Source organism: Strix aluco, chromosome 2 (genome assembly GCF_031877795.1).
Source record: "Strix aluco isolate bStrAlu1 chromosome 2, bStrAlu1.hap1, whole genome shotgun sequence".
Taxonomy (NCBI): domain Eukaryota; kingdom Metazoa; phylum Chordata; class Aves; order Strigiformes; family Strigidae; genus Strix; species Strix aluco.
In genome coordinates this window covers 77,490,718-77,507,097 of record NC_133932.1, presented here as the reverse complement: position 1 = coordinate 77,507,097, position 16,380 = coordinate 77,490,718, and the positions used below count along the sequence as shown (strand labels likewise).

At 37.1% G+C, this 16,380-nt stretch overlaps 1 protein-coding gene across 1 annotated transcript in view; it reads right to left on the bottom strand.

Annotated features, from left to right (window-relative positions):
- Positions 1–16,380, bottom strand: part of NALCN (sodium leak channel, non-selective) — a 250,382-nt gene that overhangs the window by 218,154 nt on the left and 15,848 nt on the right. Inside the window, exon 5 of the mRNA XM_074815367.1 lies at positions 678–761. Within this exon, the coding sequence (XP_074671468.1) occupies positions 678–761 (84 nt within the window). The remainder of the gene's footprint in view (positions 1–677; positions 762–16,380) is intronic.

The following is a 16,380-nucleotide window of genomic DNA, read 5'->3' as shown; positions in this document are numbered from 1 at the left end:
TGCAGACCCAGTCTCACAGTCTTCAATCTGTTCTTAGCCAAAAAACTGGCTATTGTTTGCAGGACACAATCTGACCTGTATCTTAACAGTCTATACTTTTCTGCACCATGTCCAAGTTCCCTCCTTTATGAAAATGCATCAAATTGTTTCCAAATGTATTTATTATTATTTTTTCCATTGTGCTTTAACTTGAATTTTGGAAAAGGTTTTCTTAGGTGTGGGCCTTATTACATGAAACCCCTCCACTCACCGCATCAATACCTACAGCATAGCAAACATCTACCACTGGAATCACTCTCCCTTTAGTTGCCTAAACTAGTCACCATGACATCCTACTAGACTCAGTGGAAGGAGACAAGCACAACTGTCATATGGAATAAGAGATAACTGGCTCTCTGAAGATGCTTCTCTCTCCTTTTGACTATGCAGAGGGTTTCTAGTAACAAGCTTCAGATTAATGTATAACTTCTCCGTAAGAAAAATTAAACCAGATAAAATCTACTACTAATGTAGATATGCTGCAATGTGCAATTATGGAGGTATTGAATTCAGCAGCTTTTTAAAAACAATTTGACCCATGTACAGCTATACTTCCACAACTCATAATTATTTGGTTGTGCCATATATTTTTCACAATTAAGGAACTATTCATTGAAAAAGGTAAGTGAAATAATTACCTGTAAAACCAGTGACACCCAAAGACAAAAGACCATGAATCCATCAAACACACACCAACGATCCTTTACATATGAACTATCACCCTACAAGAGAGAGAAAAGCTAAGTGGTTAATTGCTGCAGTTTTACTGTCAGGATTTACAAATATGTAAAATAAATAAATGAAAGTTCTTGGATGAAGGAAAAGTCTTCTCTGTACCACATTTAAAATGCCACTTTTGAAAGGCTCCAAAAGCCCACTATCTGGACTAGAATATGCTGGAAACATAAACACACCTTCTGAGTAAATAAATGGTAGCTTCATTCTTGTGCAATACTTCTCAGCTTGCATCAAAAAGAACTTACAAAGAAACCTGTTATATACACTTTGATGTAAATCAAAAAACACACAAAAAATTAACATTGGACTCATTTTTCCACTGTATTGCCCATTACAAAATACTTGCACATGAAGGTAAGTGTAAAATGCTAGCAATCTAGTATTGTGCCGTTCAGCTGCTTCAATATTGTTCAACATTACATTTATGTCATTACATTTATATCATTTCACTTTTATATTATTTTATATTAATTTTTTCATTAATTTTCAGTCATTTTTCATGCTCTAGAAACAGTCTTGACATTTTGGAAACACTAGACAGTAACCACCATCTCATCACAGTGTAGGCTTTCAAGTTTCTTTGACATTTCCTGAACAACACTTTACCATCACAAAATGACCGTTTTTTTAGACTTCATTAATAATATGTATGGTGAACTTTTCAACACTGGTATTATTGGCACTCCATTAATTGTCTAGCACAACAGTTCAGAGCATACCTTTGCACTACTGATCAGGAAACAAAACTGAGCACTGGATCCTTGATGACCCATATGCCTTGCTTCCTACCTGTTCTCTGGCTCTGCTTTAGACTTCTTCAATTAGCTCTCTAAAATAACACCTGAGCATGGTTTTGGTGATAGTCCAATCCAGAGATCACTCCTAAAAGGCAGCATAGAAAAGACCACACGCAAGCTCAGTTTCCTCTCTACTACACTATTCTCAAACACTGGTCCAATTTGCATGTGTAGATATCCTCGCGTCTCACACCATTCCCAATGACATGAAACACAGGCCCTCCACTGCAAGCTATAAAAACACTTCTTTGGCGGGCTGCTAATGCCTCATACTTTACTTCAACCACTGAACTGGAAAAAAACTACATTTATCAGGTAGGTTACGGCTGAGATTATATAGTTTTGTGTACCACATGGAGCGTAGAGAAAGCTGGGGACGAAATGCAGTTTGTTGAAAGGGAGACTAGGCAAGACTAGACCTAAGGAAAAGTAGATATCCCAGTTTCGTGTAAAAACATATGCAGAGACATTGGCAGTGTATCTCAGGGCACATAAACACCCCTTTCCAAATGAGGTTTCTCCCAGCAGATTGAACATACCCTCCCCTGACTTATATATTCTCTGGTTCCTTTTCTTTGTTTGGTGTTCTTCCAGATACAAACTACAGAGTTTGACATCCATTTTCACACGTATAATTGGGGAAAAAATTACTGCCATGTCTCAAGAATCTTGAAGACATTACTGGACTTAGGCCTGTTATGTGATTCCTGGCTTGATACACATTGTTTCTTATCTCAGTGTCAGTTATTTCAGTCAACCTGTATTTGTTTTTAAATGTCTCAGCATTTTCATTGATTCTAAAAGCACAGATGTTTTGTTTTAGTCTAATATTTTCAATGACATATACTACCCTAAAAATGATTTATCATTCTCTGCAGTAGGTGACAGCAAGATATATTGTGCAAATAGAGACAAAATAGTGGTTTTATAAAAAGCTTTATTTCAGCTGCAAGAATTCTTCAGGGCAGAAGTGAACAGAGTAAGGATATAAGGAAAATACAGTAAGTGATTTTCACATCAGAAATAAAGGACAAAGAACTTCAATGCTATTTTCAGATGGAGAATTTTCTAACACATAAGGATGTTAAAGTTCTCAACCCAAGAATTAAGAGGAGGAAGACTGCAAATCAGGGAAGCAACAGAATAGGGACTTTTGCATCATGTTTTTAACCTGTCCTTCCTGAAGAAAGTAGACTTACTTCCCTAAGTCTGAGCTAATCAGTAACTCTTCACCCAGGGCTTCAGTGGTTATGTTCAGCAACCGTAAAGCAGATATATGCTATTGCTCTGCAGAGATCAGCTACCAACACCCTAAATCTCTTACCCCTCTCTCCTCTCCACCAGTTCCCTCTTAGGGAATAAATCCCCAGTGAGATTTGTATCAACATGCAACTTGAGTCCTTCAATTGTGGCTCTGAACAAAGATGCTGATAAGTCTTTCTCCTGCTGAAGAATTCTTCGAAACTTACTTTTCTTCTCCTAAGCACCTTTTGTCTGAATCAAAAAGTTTTCCCCGAGTTTTGCTGTACAGATTTGAGCATGAACATGTGTAGGAGTTCCTGTATTCACTCTTGTCTGAATAACCCATCAAGTACTCACAAAAAGCCAAATTTTTTTTAGAAACTGCTTTTTCTCTCCACAATACGTGTGGCATGATTGAAGCAGCTCTGCTCTTTCCTCCTTACACAGGAAGGAGTCATGACCCTTTCCAGTCTTCTCACCACTCAGGCTGCTCCAGCATGTCACTTCTCTCACTGTCACATCAGGCCAGCTTCCACTGCTACATCCTCCTTGTCAGGGAGGCTTTCAGTGGATCACCCATAGAAACTTAGGGCACCTGAATGACATCTGTAGAAAACTCATTTTGGGAGACGTTCTGGCCCTTTCCGCTTTGCATGTAGGGAAGCTTTGGCTAAATCCTTTCCATGCTTGTCATTTGGCTGACAGTGGATGTGGTAGAGAATCTTTAATGCATTTATACTGTGTATTGGCATATGGGACATTATTTGCTGTTGGAAGCATTTTTAAGGCAGGACCACATCCTGCTTCATGCAAAAATTAGAATATACTTTATAGTATGAACACTGACTTCTAGTGCTACTTTCATGAAAAATCTAATTCTGACTGAACCAGGCTAGCACTCACATATTAATAGCAATGAACAGGGAGTTTCATTCACATTTGAAAAAAGCCTTGGGCTGAAACTCCATGCTCACGGTCAATGGCAGCCTGTTCTTAGATTTGGAAAGGAATACAGATACATGAAAATTAAATACATCTGGTGAAATCTTAGCTAAAATTGATGAAGTATTGCAATGTGTTAATCCCTCACCCTTTCTTCATCATGTCTGCTGAAATTTGAGAATCATTGATGAGGTTTGTTTCGCATTTTTTTGTGAATGCACTATCCCAGACCATTTACAATATGGTTTATAAGTCTTTGAAACATGATCTAAATATTTGTAAAAGATGAACGGTTAGTACTGTAGACTAGAAGCCTCATTCTGAGACTAATTCAAACCTCTCAAAGTCATTAAAGTTGCTGACTCCCTACTGCCTACAGTGGACAGCAGATTCTTTCACATGCACACCAAGTTCTGAAAGCTTCCCCAGCAACATGACTTAGTCTGTTTAGACAACAAACTCATTTGCTTCTGACAGAGCAGTGGATGCCAGTCCACTTACACAGTCCATGACTGCAGGCTTGGAACAGCCTTTGGAAGGCTTTTATGCAGTAAGTCATGCCCTCACTTAATGCCTCTCCCAAGCAAACTAAGGGACACTGCTCGAACTCAGTGGACTAGCTAACTAACTAACAGCTATTGAACACAAAGCATTTTAAGATACCTAAAAAATCTGAAGTCCAAGCAGCAATATTGTTTAGCTGTTAGATGGATCAATCTTTACTTTGTTAATTAGAAGCCTATTCATTATTTTGTAATACTGTTCCTAGCCTCCCCATACAGTTTCTCCTAATATGCTTCCGTCTTTTGCCTCAATATTTATTTACAACAGGTCAGCATCACTGTTAGGCTAGTACACAATCATGGAAATGGCTTTCTTGGTAAACCACACATGTGGAATGGGTTCAAAGTCTGCCCCTCTTTTAGAGACGCTAATCTGAATTAATCTGAAATTTAACATCCCAAAAGAACAGACAAGCTTGACATAATGGTCTGTAATTAAAATATTCTCTTAATTTTCTACGGTAATGTTGCCATAACTAAGGAAGAATACCTCAAGTTCAGCATAAAATCTTAGTGTCTCTTTACCTCTTCGAAAATAGGACCAACAAATAAATCTCTTCCCTTCTCCCTACATTCTTTTTATTTCACCAGTTCTTGTATAATTTTAACATCATTATATTAACTGAGTACAATGTATTCACTCATTTCTTCATTTTTTATTTTCATGTGTAATACTAATACCCCAATAACCACACTGAGATGCCGGGAGACACACTTTCTCAATTGTAACCAGCACATTAAAGATAAAACACCAATTACCAGTATTAGGTGCCCTGAACAGTCATTACACAAGCTCACAGAAAAAACCCGATTTTATAAGACCTAACTCATTGCAAATGTGAGCTAAAACAAAATACAGACAGAACCATAGACAGAAGTAATAACACCTGAGGTAGTCACTCCATGAGAGCCATTACAGTTTAACTTACACCAGAGTAGAAGACTATCAGGACTGTGATTTTTTTAATAGAAGTTTATTCCATTATCATCCTTGCTGAAAACAAAATACAAAATCAACATCTGAATTGCATAAAGCAATGTGCTAGAAGATTGATTATGTCTGCTAATTTTGTTAAGCAACTTCAGTATCTCATTGGTAAGGTAGACAGCTTAGCTAGATGATAGTAGTCATCTCCTAGGTCATTTCTGTCCTGCTTATCTCTTAACATCTCAGGAACATCTTGGGATCCCTGCAAGTGAAAAGCCTCCTCTGCCTCCCTGCTTGCCTCCAGGAATTTATTTTTCTCTCTCATCCCTGACTACAACCTGTTCTCTGAATCCTTCCCTCCCATCTCTTTTCAACTGTCTCTGTAGGAAAGCTAAATAAAAGAAGTGATAAGACATTTGCTCTGAGTAATGAGATGTATCATCATCTGCTCTGGAAAGGAGTCCTGTAGTCTTGGGTCTGTCTGTCTCACACTTTTCCTCACAGTCTCTGACAAATGGGATAGCTGAAAGATGGTACAAATGTGAAGAGACCAGCAAGCTCAGTAACAACCAGCTACTTTGCTTTTCTATCATGGTCACTGGATCCTGCATGTGGTAGTGGTAAATAAAGTACATAAACAACTCTAGCAAATTCTTCAAATCACCCTGTGGTCTACTTTGTGTAGCACTACAAGTAAGCTAAGGGTGGAAGCTGACATTTACAGGCATTTTAGGAGCAGCATAAATGCACAGGAGGAAACATAAGGAATAAAGGGAATCAGAATCTGGGAGTATCATTTTTTTCCCCCTCCGCTATGCTCATTCTAACACAAAAAAAGCAAGCTAGAAGAGGGGACAGCTGAGTTAGGGAAGCAAGACTCACCCTCCCTCCCTCCCTCCTTTACTCCACACAAACACTGCAGGGCATGGAGGTGGGAGTCGGACAGAAAATGAAATCAGACCTCAAGGGAGCACCTTGCCTAATCTCTCTCTCCCCCTGCAAATGCAGATATACATACACACACAGAGGGTGTGTGTCTCCTACCTGGTCACACATACACATACATCCCTTATGTTTCTGGCTCAACTTCAAACTTTCCCTATTTCCTTAAAAACCTCAGCTTACAGGTCTGTTTAGTAGCAGAATGATGTGGACAATCCAGTCAGGCTCCCAGCCTGTCAAATACTTTCAACATTTTCCTCATACAGCAAAGAGAATGAAAAGATACAGCCTAATCAAGAAGACAAGCTGCCTCTGACTTCTGTTCTCAATTCTCCCCTTCTGTTTCCCCAAAATAAAACTATTTCTCATATGTGCTCATGTGTCAAACATGAGCCCCCTTCTTCCTTCTTCAGAGCTTTGCAACTCCTCAGCTGCCCTGGGGACTGACTGAAGTGGGACCTCAGACAGACAGATGACTCTCAGCCACGCTACTTACTTAAACTCCATCTTCTACTGTGTGACATAAAAAAATTCAACCTGAAGCATTTTATTACCCAACAACCAGCAAATTACATACTAGACATCTTTTAATGCAAAGTACTTCTGTAACTGTAAAATGATGATCCAATTGTGGCTTGCTTAGCTAAGACCATGTTAATAACCAAAGAAAAACCAGCATATTTTAAAATGGGTGGTCATCTCCAAGTTAACCCTTTACAACAGTGATAGTATCACTTCAAAATGAACCAACATTTTATTTTTTTTTTAAATTCTGTATTTGGGAAAAAAGAAACAATGGGGGACACACACAGAGCTTCTTCATTTCTGTATGTCTTCTTCTTATAAAGTGTCTTCATTCACAGTGAAGGAACTTATTTAAAATATATTCATATAACAGCAATTGATTTGTAACAGCCAATGGAATTAGAATTGCTGTGTGAAGCTTAACTCTAAACGGTTATAGTGGGTGTAATATCACTTTATCATCACTGAGTTAAACAAGTTCAATTTGTAACTATTCATGTATTGTACTGAACTGCTCCATCATCAGATGCTTCCAAGTAACACATAACATAGTGCATAATTCATCTTTGTCATAATATGTAATGTAGTATTTAAAGTAATCTTGTAGTCTATGCTAGAAAAATGTTGGAAAAATCACTTGATGTTACAGCACACAAAACAAAGTTACTCTATTTAGAATTAAAAAAATGAAACACAGCTCTTGCTGGTCCTTTGGATTACAGGGTGATTCCATGCATGTTACAGACACACAACACACACAGTTCCTATCTATCATTACAAAAAAGCTATAAACACTATAGAACTGCTATTTCCTCATTTGCAGTAACTAAAAAAACCCCCAGATTTTTAAGTGAACTTGTTGAGATCTTCAGATTATTTTACAAATTACCAATGAAGACGTGAGGCTATTTCATTCATTAAAGAACAGCCACAAATGTATTTTTTAGGCACACTAGATTTTTGTTAATTTAGGAAATTAACTTCACCAATTTCATGTTTCATATTGTAATAGGAGATTTTAAAACTATAGTATTCACCATCTCATCTGCTGTGTCTAACAGAAAGAAATAAAAGACCACCAAAAAGCCTGTAAAGGAAGAAACAATCCTGGCCATGAAGTATGAATCAAGACTTTCAAACAGAAAAACAAGGACCATTTACTTGCTAAAATTTCTGTAACAGTGTTTGTTGCAAAATAAGGGGAGGGGGGCGGAATTGGGAGAGTTATAAAAAATGGTATTTTAAACCTAAACTGTTGAAGAAAATTTAAAAACAAAACAGAAACAAACATGAAAACATACACAACACTCCCTTCCTCAAGTACAAAAAGTATCAATGGGAATAACCACTTCCACAAAATGATGGAAATGCCTCAACACACCCCCCATATCAGCCAAATCACTGTAGACCATCTCATTTCAGCTGAGTGAAATTAATTCAGATTGTCCACTATTCAGAGCTGCAGGCACAGCCTTCATACATAGTCAATAGAGGACAGATGCCTTCTTATCAACACCCAGCAGTAGGTGTGGCTACAGAACATGTAGGGAAGAGAGCGTCACTGGTGTACTACATTGCTGCTTTCTTGATACACTGCTTTACCACTGCAGCTGGATGCCCTGCAGAGAGATTTTATGGGTTACTACACTGAAAAGCTGAATTTCATTTCCCTCTCCATCTGCTTATTAGCCAACTGTATTCAGTGCCACAAGTACTGATTTACTATCTGACTCGGCTCCCTTGGATGTCTCACAGGTTCAGCAAATCTAAAAATGGCTGATCGGGAGGCAGATTAATAGGATCCCCCTACCTGGAACAGCACCCACTGTTTCCAGGAAGTGCACAGGAAAAGAATCTTCACCATGAGAACAAGTAAATATTGGAACACATTGCCCAGAGAAGTGCTAGCATCTCCTTTGCTGGAATTATTCAAGACTCAGCTTGATAGGACCCTGGATAAGCAAATTAAGACCCTGCTTTGAGTAAGAGGTTGGTCCAGACCATCTCCATAGGTGCCTTCCAACCCAGACTTTTCTCTGGTTGTATGCCTCTAAGACAATCTCCTCAAGATGCCAGTCCCTTGGGGTTGACTCCAGTTCTACATCTAGATCCACAGGCATGGATGTCTCCTCACATCTGGAAGCACTCTGCAGCCTTGAGAAGGTGATGTGTGTTAAATGCTGCTGCGCTTTATCCAGCAGTATTCCGCCCCCCCCCACCTCCAGTGTTTGTGGCGGATGCAATGGGCAGATTTGGATCCAAATGATTCAAGGTGAAAGCCTTCACTCTGAATCATCAAATATTGCCTGGAGATTGTATAGGTAGATTTGATATGCAAACAGTCTCATCTAACATGACAAAACTCAGATTTATGATCATCATTCACAGTTCTCCTTCAACATAAAAAAGCCACAACAATGAAAGCTGGAATAGATATTAGAAGGAGACACTTTTCAGAAAGAGGATTTTATTATTCGGTAATTAGCATTATTAAAAGCTGGAGAATCCATTTTATACTACAGACACCAGGAAAATTTTATTGAAACAACAATCCCAGTATAGCCGTAAGAAAGCAACACTATTAGTGGTGGAGGACACAATACTCTGAAATGAAATTTTACATTCAGCTTACTGCCTTAAAAATCCCACACAAATTTCATCATTTTCATGAAAATACAGCTGCACAAAAATGTTCTTATTTCCTTCCACAGGGACTTGGATGTCATTAAGATTTTTTCATATTGATGTCTTGTTTTATTCTCTCAAATTAAAAGAGGAGACAACATGGGCATAAAATAAAATAAAATAAAATAAAATAAAATAAAATAAAATAAAATAAAATAAAATAAAATAAAATAAAATAAAATAAAATAAAATAAAATAAAATAAAAAAATAAAATAAAATATATTGTTCAATTATAGCAGACTTCCCTGAAAATGCAAGTTTCAATACAGAACGGCACATTAGGGATGAAGTTCTCTCTTCCTACCTGAATACATAACATGTTATCCAATTCACTGCTATCCCAGTATATGCATCATTTTGGCCTGACATGAAGTGATACATTAAAAATATCCCTCAGTAATAGCCGCTTCCATGAAGAAAAACAGTAAAGTAACCCTTGAAAGTGCTATTAGAAAGGGGAAAAAATTAACATTACCGAAAAGTAAAGTTTTATTCATGTAATTGGTCTGTATAATTAAAGAGTAATTTCTAAATAGATTATGAAAGTCAGTATGTTGTATATTTTTTCTCAGCAACTTTAAGGTTGAATTTTGGTCATCATGGTAAATCACTAAGTATTATATGGACGCATACTTCAATCCATGCCCCAAAATAACTTCTCACTAGAAACTTCTATGACCCATTGACTGGTTAGAAAAATTACCATTTTCATTTTAGAAATACTGCCTAGGTAAGTTCACTAAGTAATTTAAATGCCTTTGATTTTCTAATACTCTAATGCAAAAATGGTGCAAAAAGCCCCACTGTGTAATATGAGTCATTACTTTCCTGTAATAAACACTCCAACAAAACCAGGCACAAGTAACCATAGAAACAAGTGCGTATATTCTAGTGCCACGGTCTCTAACCTTCTCTGGCCCACAGGCAGTAACACCCAACTAGCAGCATGCTGTAGGCAACTTCATATTTGTTTTCCTCATGATAATCAGTTTTAATTTTTTTAATTTCCTGTGACTGGAAACAACATCAGAGCATTTCACTAGCAACATGATCCCAATAGGCTGGGAACAGATGTCCTTGCGATGGACATACACACTTAGCAAAACAGCAACAGAAAAACAAAGGAAAAAGGTGAGACAGAAGAATCAACTTTCATAGACTGTCTTATTCATACAACAGATATCATTACTGTTTGTTATGAAATAACATTTAAAACTATCAATCACAGCCGCCAACACCAAAATACCCCAGTATTTTTCAAGTTAAATTTTAAGACAATTTGAGATAATATACTTTTTGCCAACACAGAATAGCATGGGACCTGCACTACATACCTAGGTTTCCAATAGCATTATACATAGCATTCTAATTTTTAAATATAGATATGCAAAATAATCTGTCATAAAGACAAATGAGTTTCACCTTATAATCCCAAGAAGTAGAGTCAAAGGGGAACCTCAAATCTTAAGTCAACTGGGTCTTTTTTCCTGTTTGCTCTGTGAGCTTTTTACTACCACAGGTAAGTAGCTTTCTCTTTTTATTTGTTTCCCTCCACATAATTACACCCTGTTTAGTCAAAGCATCTTGTCATTTTATCATCCTTGCCACTGATTCTGCTGGTTATGCTCCTGCCCTCAAGGTCAAGCTTCTCGCTCCTGTTTGTGACTTGCACACCCCAAGACTGAGCTTTCACCAGCAGGGATCATGAGCACATCAGAGCATGAGACACAGGATGATAGGAGCCACATATTCTGTTTTACTACCTGACCTTTGAAAACAACACAACTTCCTGATCCTTAACTCATTTATATGCCATGGGATATACAGCATATCTAAAGTCACGGAGCACAGTAATTTCAGAATCTCCATCTTCCGTTTTCAGTCTGTAACGCAGTAGAAACTCCCTTGACAAAACTACTAAAAGCCGGTGAGTCAGCTCACAGTGTTTCATTGCAATTCAAAAAATATTTCCATCATTTATCAGAAGGATTAAACTCATTTTGTAATTTCTCCACTCTTGTTAGATGAAGGTGGAATGTTTAATATTAAAGGTACAGAAAAGAAGGCAAAACAGGTACATCTAATAAGGTACAATAAACAACAGTTCTGTAATCCACAACTCAAGACAAACTTCTGAATTGGGATGATTATGGAAGAAACTCATTTAAGCATAAATGAGTTAATGCCATAAGTGTTAAAGAAGAAGCTGGCATCCAGTTGTCTGTATACTTTCCGTAGGGCCCACCTGTCCACTGACAACAAATCTGTAATAACAAGTTAGAGTAATTGCTGTCTGTGAGATACCTAAAGGCTAGGTGCCAGACTAGATACCTTAAGCTTCCCTCTCAGTCAATGAGGAAAAACAGGCCAGATAAATTACCTTTTGGAAGAGCCTACTTTAGACAGAAATGACTATTTAGAGACAACTGCAGACCCTCAAATCAGTGTTGATGAATCCTACTAAAAGTGTTTCGATTTTAGGCCCAAAAATCTTTTTTTGTGTAACTAAAGATAAAAAAGTGTCAGAATATACAAACGGACATCAGCTGCCACTGGAAACAGCTGCAGACCCCAGTTTAGATCATGGCAACCAGAGTATTTCATTACAGCATAAAAACCCCGTCTCCACCTCACACTGCTTGCACTCCAGGTGGAAAGTTCCTTATATTGGCAGAGAACTGAATGTACAGAGTTAAGCCCACATGGCTCATGTAAGGCTCCAGCCTGCTCCATCTTCGAGTCTCTCCTCTTGAGCAGACAGACAGCAACCACAGCAACCAAAGCACCTAACAGAAAAACGAGGAGGAAAATGTGCTCTCCGCACAGGGCTAATGCTGTCTGGGAACACCCAACATGCTGAAAGCCACTGATTTCAGTTAACTAAGTCATCTGGCCTTTAGTACTAGACAGAAACAAAGGCACCGGCTCCCATCCATCTGTGACTGCACTGGTAGAAGATTAAGCTTTGGTTTGGTTCCTGCATGAATTCACCAAGAGTGCTGAAAGTTCATGGTGCAACCATTCACGTCAGCCCCTTCCAGAAGTACTGAAGTCAGTGAATAGCGCTCAGTGCTACTGAAATACTCTGACAAATCCACTCGCAACTACTTCAGTTAGTACAAAAGTTTTGCTGTGAATGTAGCTGATTTAACAATGGGGGCAATATCAAGGACCATTACTTCTGACTTTGTATAATCTCCTTTGTTAGCTGACATGTGTCACAACTGCACAGTGAAAAGAAAGACATTTCTATTAAATTCAGTGCACTACTTGTGCTATATAAAAAAATTTCTAATTTTCAGCATGATGATACTAAAATAAGTGTCAGCTAGGCTTTTTTAACAGACAGGAAACAGAACTTTCACACTTTTTATTTTACAGTACTACTCTTTTAACAGAGGAACAGCATAAACCAACCTCCTTTTCACAACATCATTTCAATGTAGGTTTTCTAATACCATCATGACTGTGATTAGAAGCCGCGATGAGAATGCAGTGTAATGAAGATAATTTCATATACCCTGACAAGTGTCCATGGAGTGCAACAATATCCATTCATCTCTCATGCCCTAAAGGCTGAATTTTCACCTGAGACATCTGTTACTTGGTTCCTTTTTGTTGTAGTGGATGTGAATTCTTTCATATAATGGACAGAGTTTCCTGGAGGTTTCTCAGATTTTGGCACATTTTCCTCTTTGTTTATTTTATTATATATAATGCCACCAGTGCAATTGTGTCTAATACAAGCAATTTACCTGGAATATTTCTCTACCTCCTTACTCCACCTCCTAGTACCAATGCTGAAAGTAAAAACTTCTAATAAAGATAAGATACCTTTAAAGTAAGGTATCCTTACCTTGCTCATACCCAAGTGAGATGACCTTCGGCAGACACCTTATTATAAAGTTGAATGTAATTTTTGCATCACACTGATTAAAAGAAATACGAGGTACTTCCATCACAAGTTAGAGTCCCTGCTTTCTTTCAGAAGTCTGATGCTTATCTAATATTACATCTGTTTTAGGCTTGAGAGTTATCTTTCATTTCTCTAATTCCACACCACCTTCTTTTCTCAGTGAGGAAATAATTTTGGAAACTCCTTGATTCAATGAACAGACCTATGTCAAGCACATACAGTCATGTTCATAAGTGACATATGAGTGGGAAAGTAAATGTGAGCTTTGATTCTGAGGGACTGCAAGTCTTGGCAGTGAGGTTACAAGTTGACTCATAAAGTATTTCAACAGACACAAACATCAGTTTATTCACGGTGTTCTCAGAAGTCTGCCAATCAATCAGTAAGTTATGCAGCAGACATAAACTGCAAGTAATTGGGAGACCAGTTTAAATCTTATTCAAGATACAATGGAGATTGATCCGCTTTCATTTAAACAGACTTAATACTTCCTTGAGGCGGCTGATTACAGCAGAGCTCTTTCTGACCGAGGAGCCTGAGACATGAAAGAAATCAGAACCAAAGAGTCACTGAACTCTATTTACATCCTGAGAAATAAGGAGCATGCAAACAAATCTAGGATCAGTTGAAGAAAGTGGATTTCTGAAATGAAGAGATCATGAAAATATCAATGTCAAATTGAATTCAGTAACTTTTACCATTGCACTAAATTTATTACATTTTATACATTGGTACAAGGTGGTGTACTGTGGTGGCCAAAATTGCATTTATTTCTTAGAAGGCCATAATTTCACTCACAAAACCAAAGAAGTATATTATACTTGCACACAATGTTAAAACTTTTAGATTCTTTACTCAATTATAAATCACCAGTAGCAGGCAGTAAAATAAAGGTAATTTCCAGCAAAATGCAGAAGTTCCAGTTTTACGATCCCAGTGAATCAGAGGTTAGTCACTTACCTAGACTTTTGCCTATGTCTGCAAATCTTCATACTCCAGGTATTCTGACAATCACCTTATTACATGTTTCCTGATAAACTCCCAAGTAACACAGAGTATTTCTGACCTAATAAAATATTACTTAGAGCATAAAAAAGTGGTTGCCAAGGAACTGTGAGAGTCTAGTTGACAACAAACCCATCGCTGTTCACTGTACCAACGTAAAAGAGATGCCTGACTTCTACTAAATCACTGATACTATGTTGTGCTACTCAGCCACCCTGGTACCACTGGAGCTTTGTGTTTCAGGATGCTATGATTGAGCCTGTATCTGCTGAGCAGACATACCTAAGTACAGCTGGGGAAAACATTACACCATGAAGATGGTCTAAGTTAATGCATTTCCAACTTACATGAGAGAAAAAATAAAATTAAATTAAGTAATCTCTTGAAACACCCCTGAATTATTCACTGAACTGAATGAATGATCAGATTGGACATCATGTTAGGACTGGGAGACTTAAGCTCACAACAGTGATGGCTATCGTTCATACTCTATTGACAAAAACAATTAAAAATTAAGTTTGATTTCACTCAAAATATTCCTAAAATCCCCACTATTCTGGTGTCATTAAATGTCATGTAAAATTTGTGTCAGCATGCAGCCTTTCCCAACATACCATGTTTTGATGTTCTAACAAGTCAAAGTCAAGTTCAATCACCCCTGAAGTAGAGCTGTACTTTGTATTTAATATTTCTAGGTCCAAGACAAAGAAATAATATGCATGTAGTAACATTAAAAGAACCTCATTTACCATTTTATTAAAATGGCCTTTTTTTATTTTACACACTCCACAGCTTTTTTAATGTGTAAAAAATCTGTGATATTTACCATTAATCTTTTAAATTTTTTTTCAATTACTTTTAAAGAGATCAGAATTTTTAATTTCTAAAACATTAGGTCTTTTTAAGATGTGTCTGTAACACAATTTAGTAGACATCTGCTAACATGCTTCATAAGCTATTCTTACAAAAATATTGATGTGTCTATGTCACATCATCCATTAATTCATGTGCTACTCAGAGAACAGAATTTGCAATGCTTTGAAATCATTAAAATGTGTGATCTACATAGAAATGTTGCAGAAAAAATATCTATGAAAACTTGCACATCTACAAATGCAATACTTTTAAAAAATAGTATTAAAATATTGCTGTGCTTATTACAGCATATTTTCATGACTGAAATTAATATTCAAAATTAATTGCTTATAAAAACAGAATTGGTTTAACATAATTCAAAACAGTAACCCATGACAGTTCCTCTTATAACTACTTGAATAACCTGCTTGATGAAGTAATTAACACCTAACTTTTAATGTCATCAAACTCTTCAGTTGGAAGCCAGAGTATTCATGAAAGTCATTCTCTAGTCAGTGGTATTATATATTTACTGACTTAATCTATTTGATAAAGATTTAATACTATGTACACAGTATTTTCCTGAGCTCTCTGTCATTTCACAGTGAGCTCTATCAAGTTGTCTTACTGTTTAAACGTACATTTTATATAATGCGGCCAGCCAACATTGTATTGAATATAATCCGTTACACTGCACATTTATACCCATTTCAATTCTTCCAGAAGAGTCAATCTATTATAACACCTATCAGAAGCAAACAGTGTATGATAGCAATAATAATGAATATCAATGTATTGTTTTGAAAACAAAAGGATCTCAGACCCTGTAGTAGATATATCCTTTTCTGTCACCTTCTGGTTTCTTTACTATTTGTATTTTGTGCTCCTTGTCTAAACACATCAGTGTCTACTTTCTTTGTAGGTGGTGGATATCTACGTGAGCAGTGTGCTTGTAATTGAAAGAGTCCTCTGTATTGTCTGCAAATGGAACAAGCAACCACCAACACTCACAAGGCATAGGCAGCCCAAATTCTGAATAGATTTTACTAGCACAGCAACAATTATTCAGAAGGAAACATGAGTAATAAAAAGCACAATGTCACAGCAACAGTTCAGGTTAACTTTCTTTCTGGGGTGACAAAACACTTGGATGTATCGCTTTATTTTGTCACTTAGTTTACACAGGGAAAAGGGAAACTTTT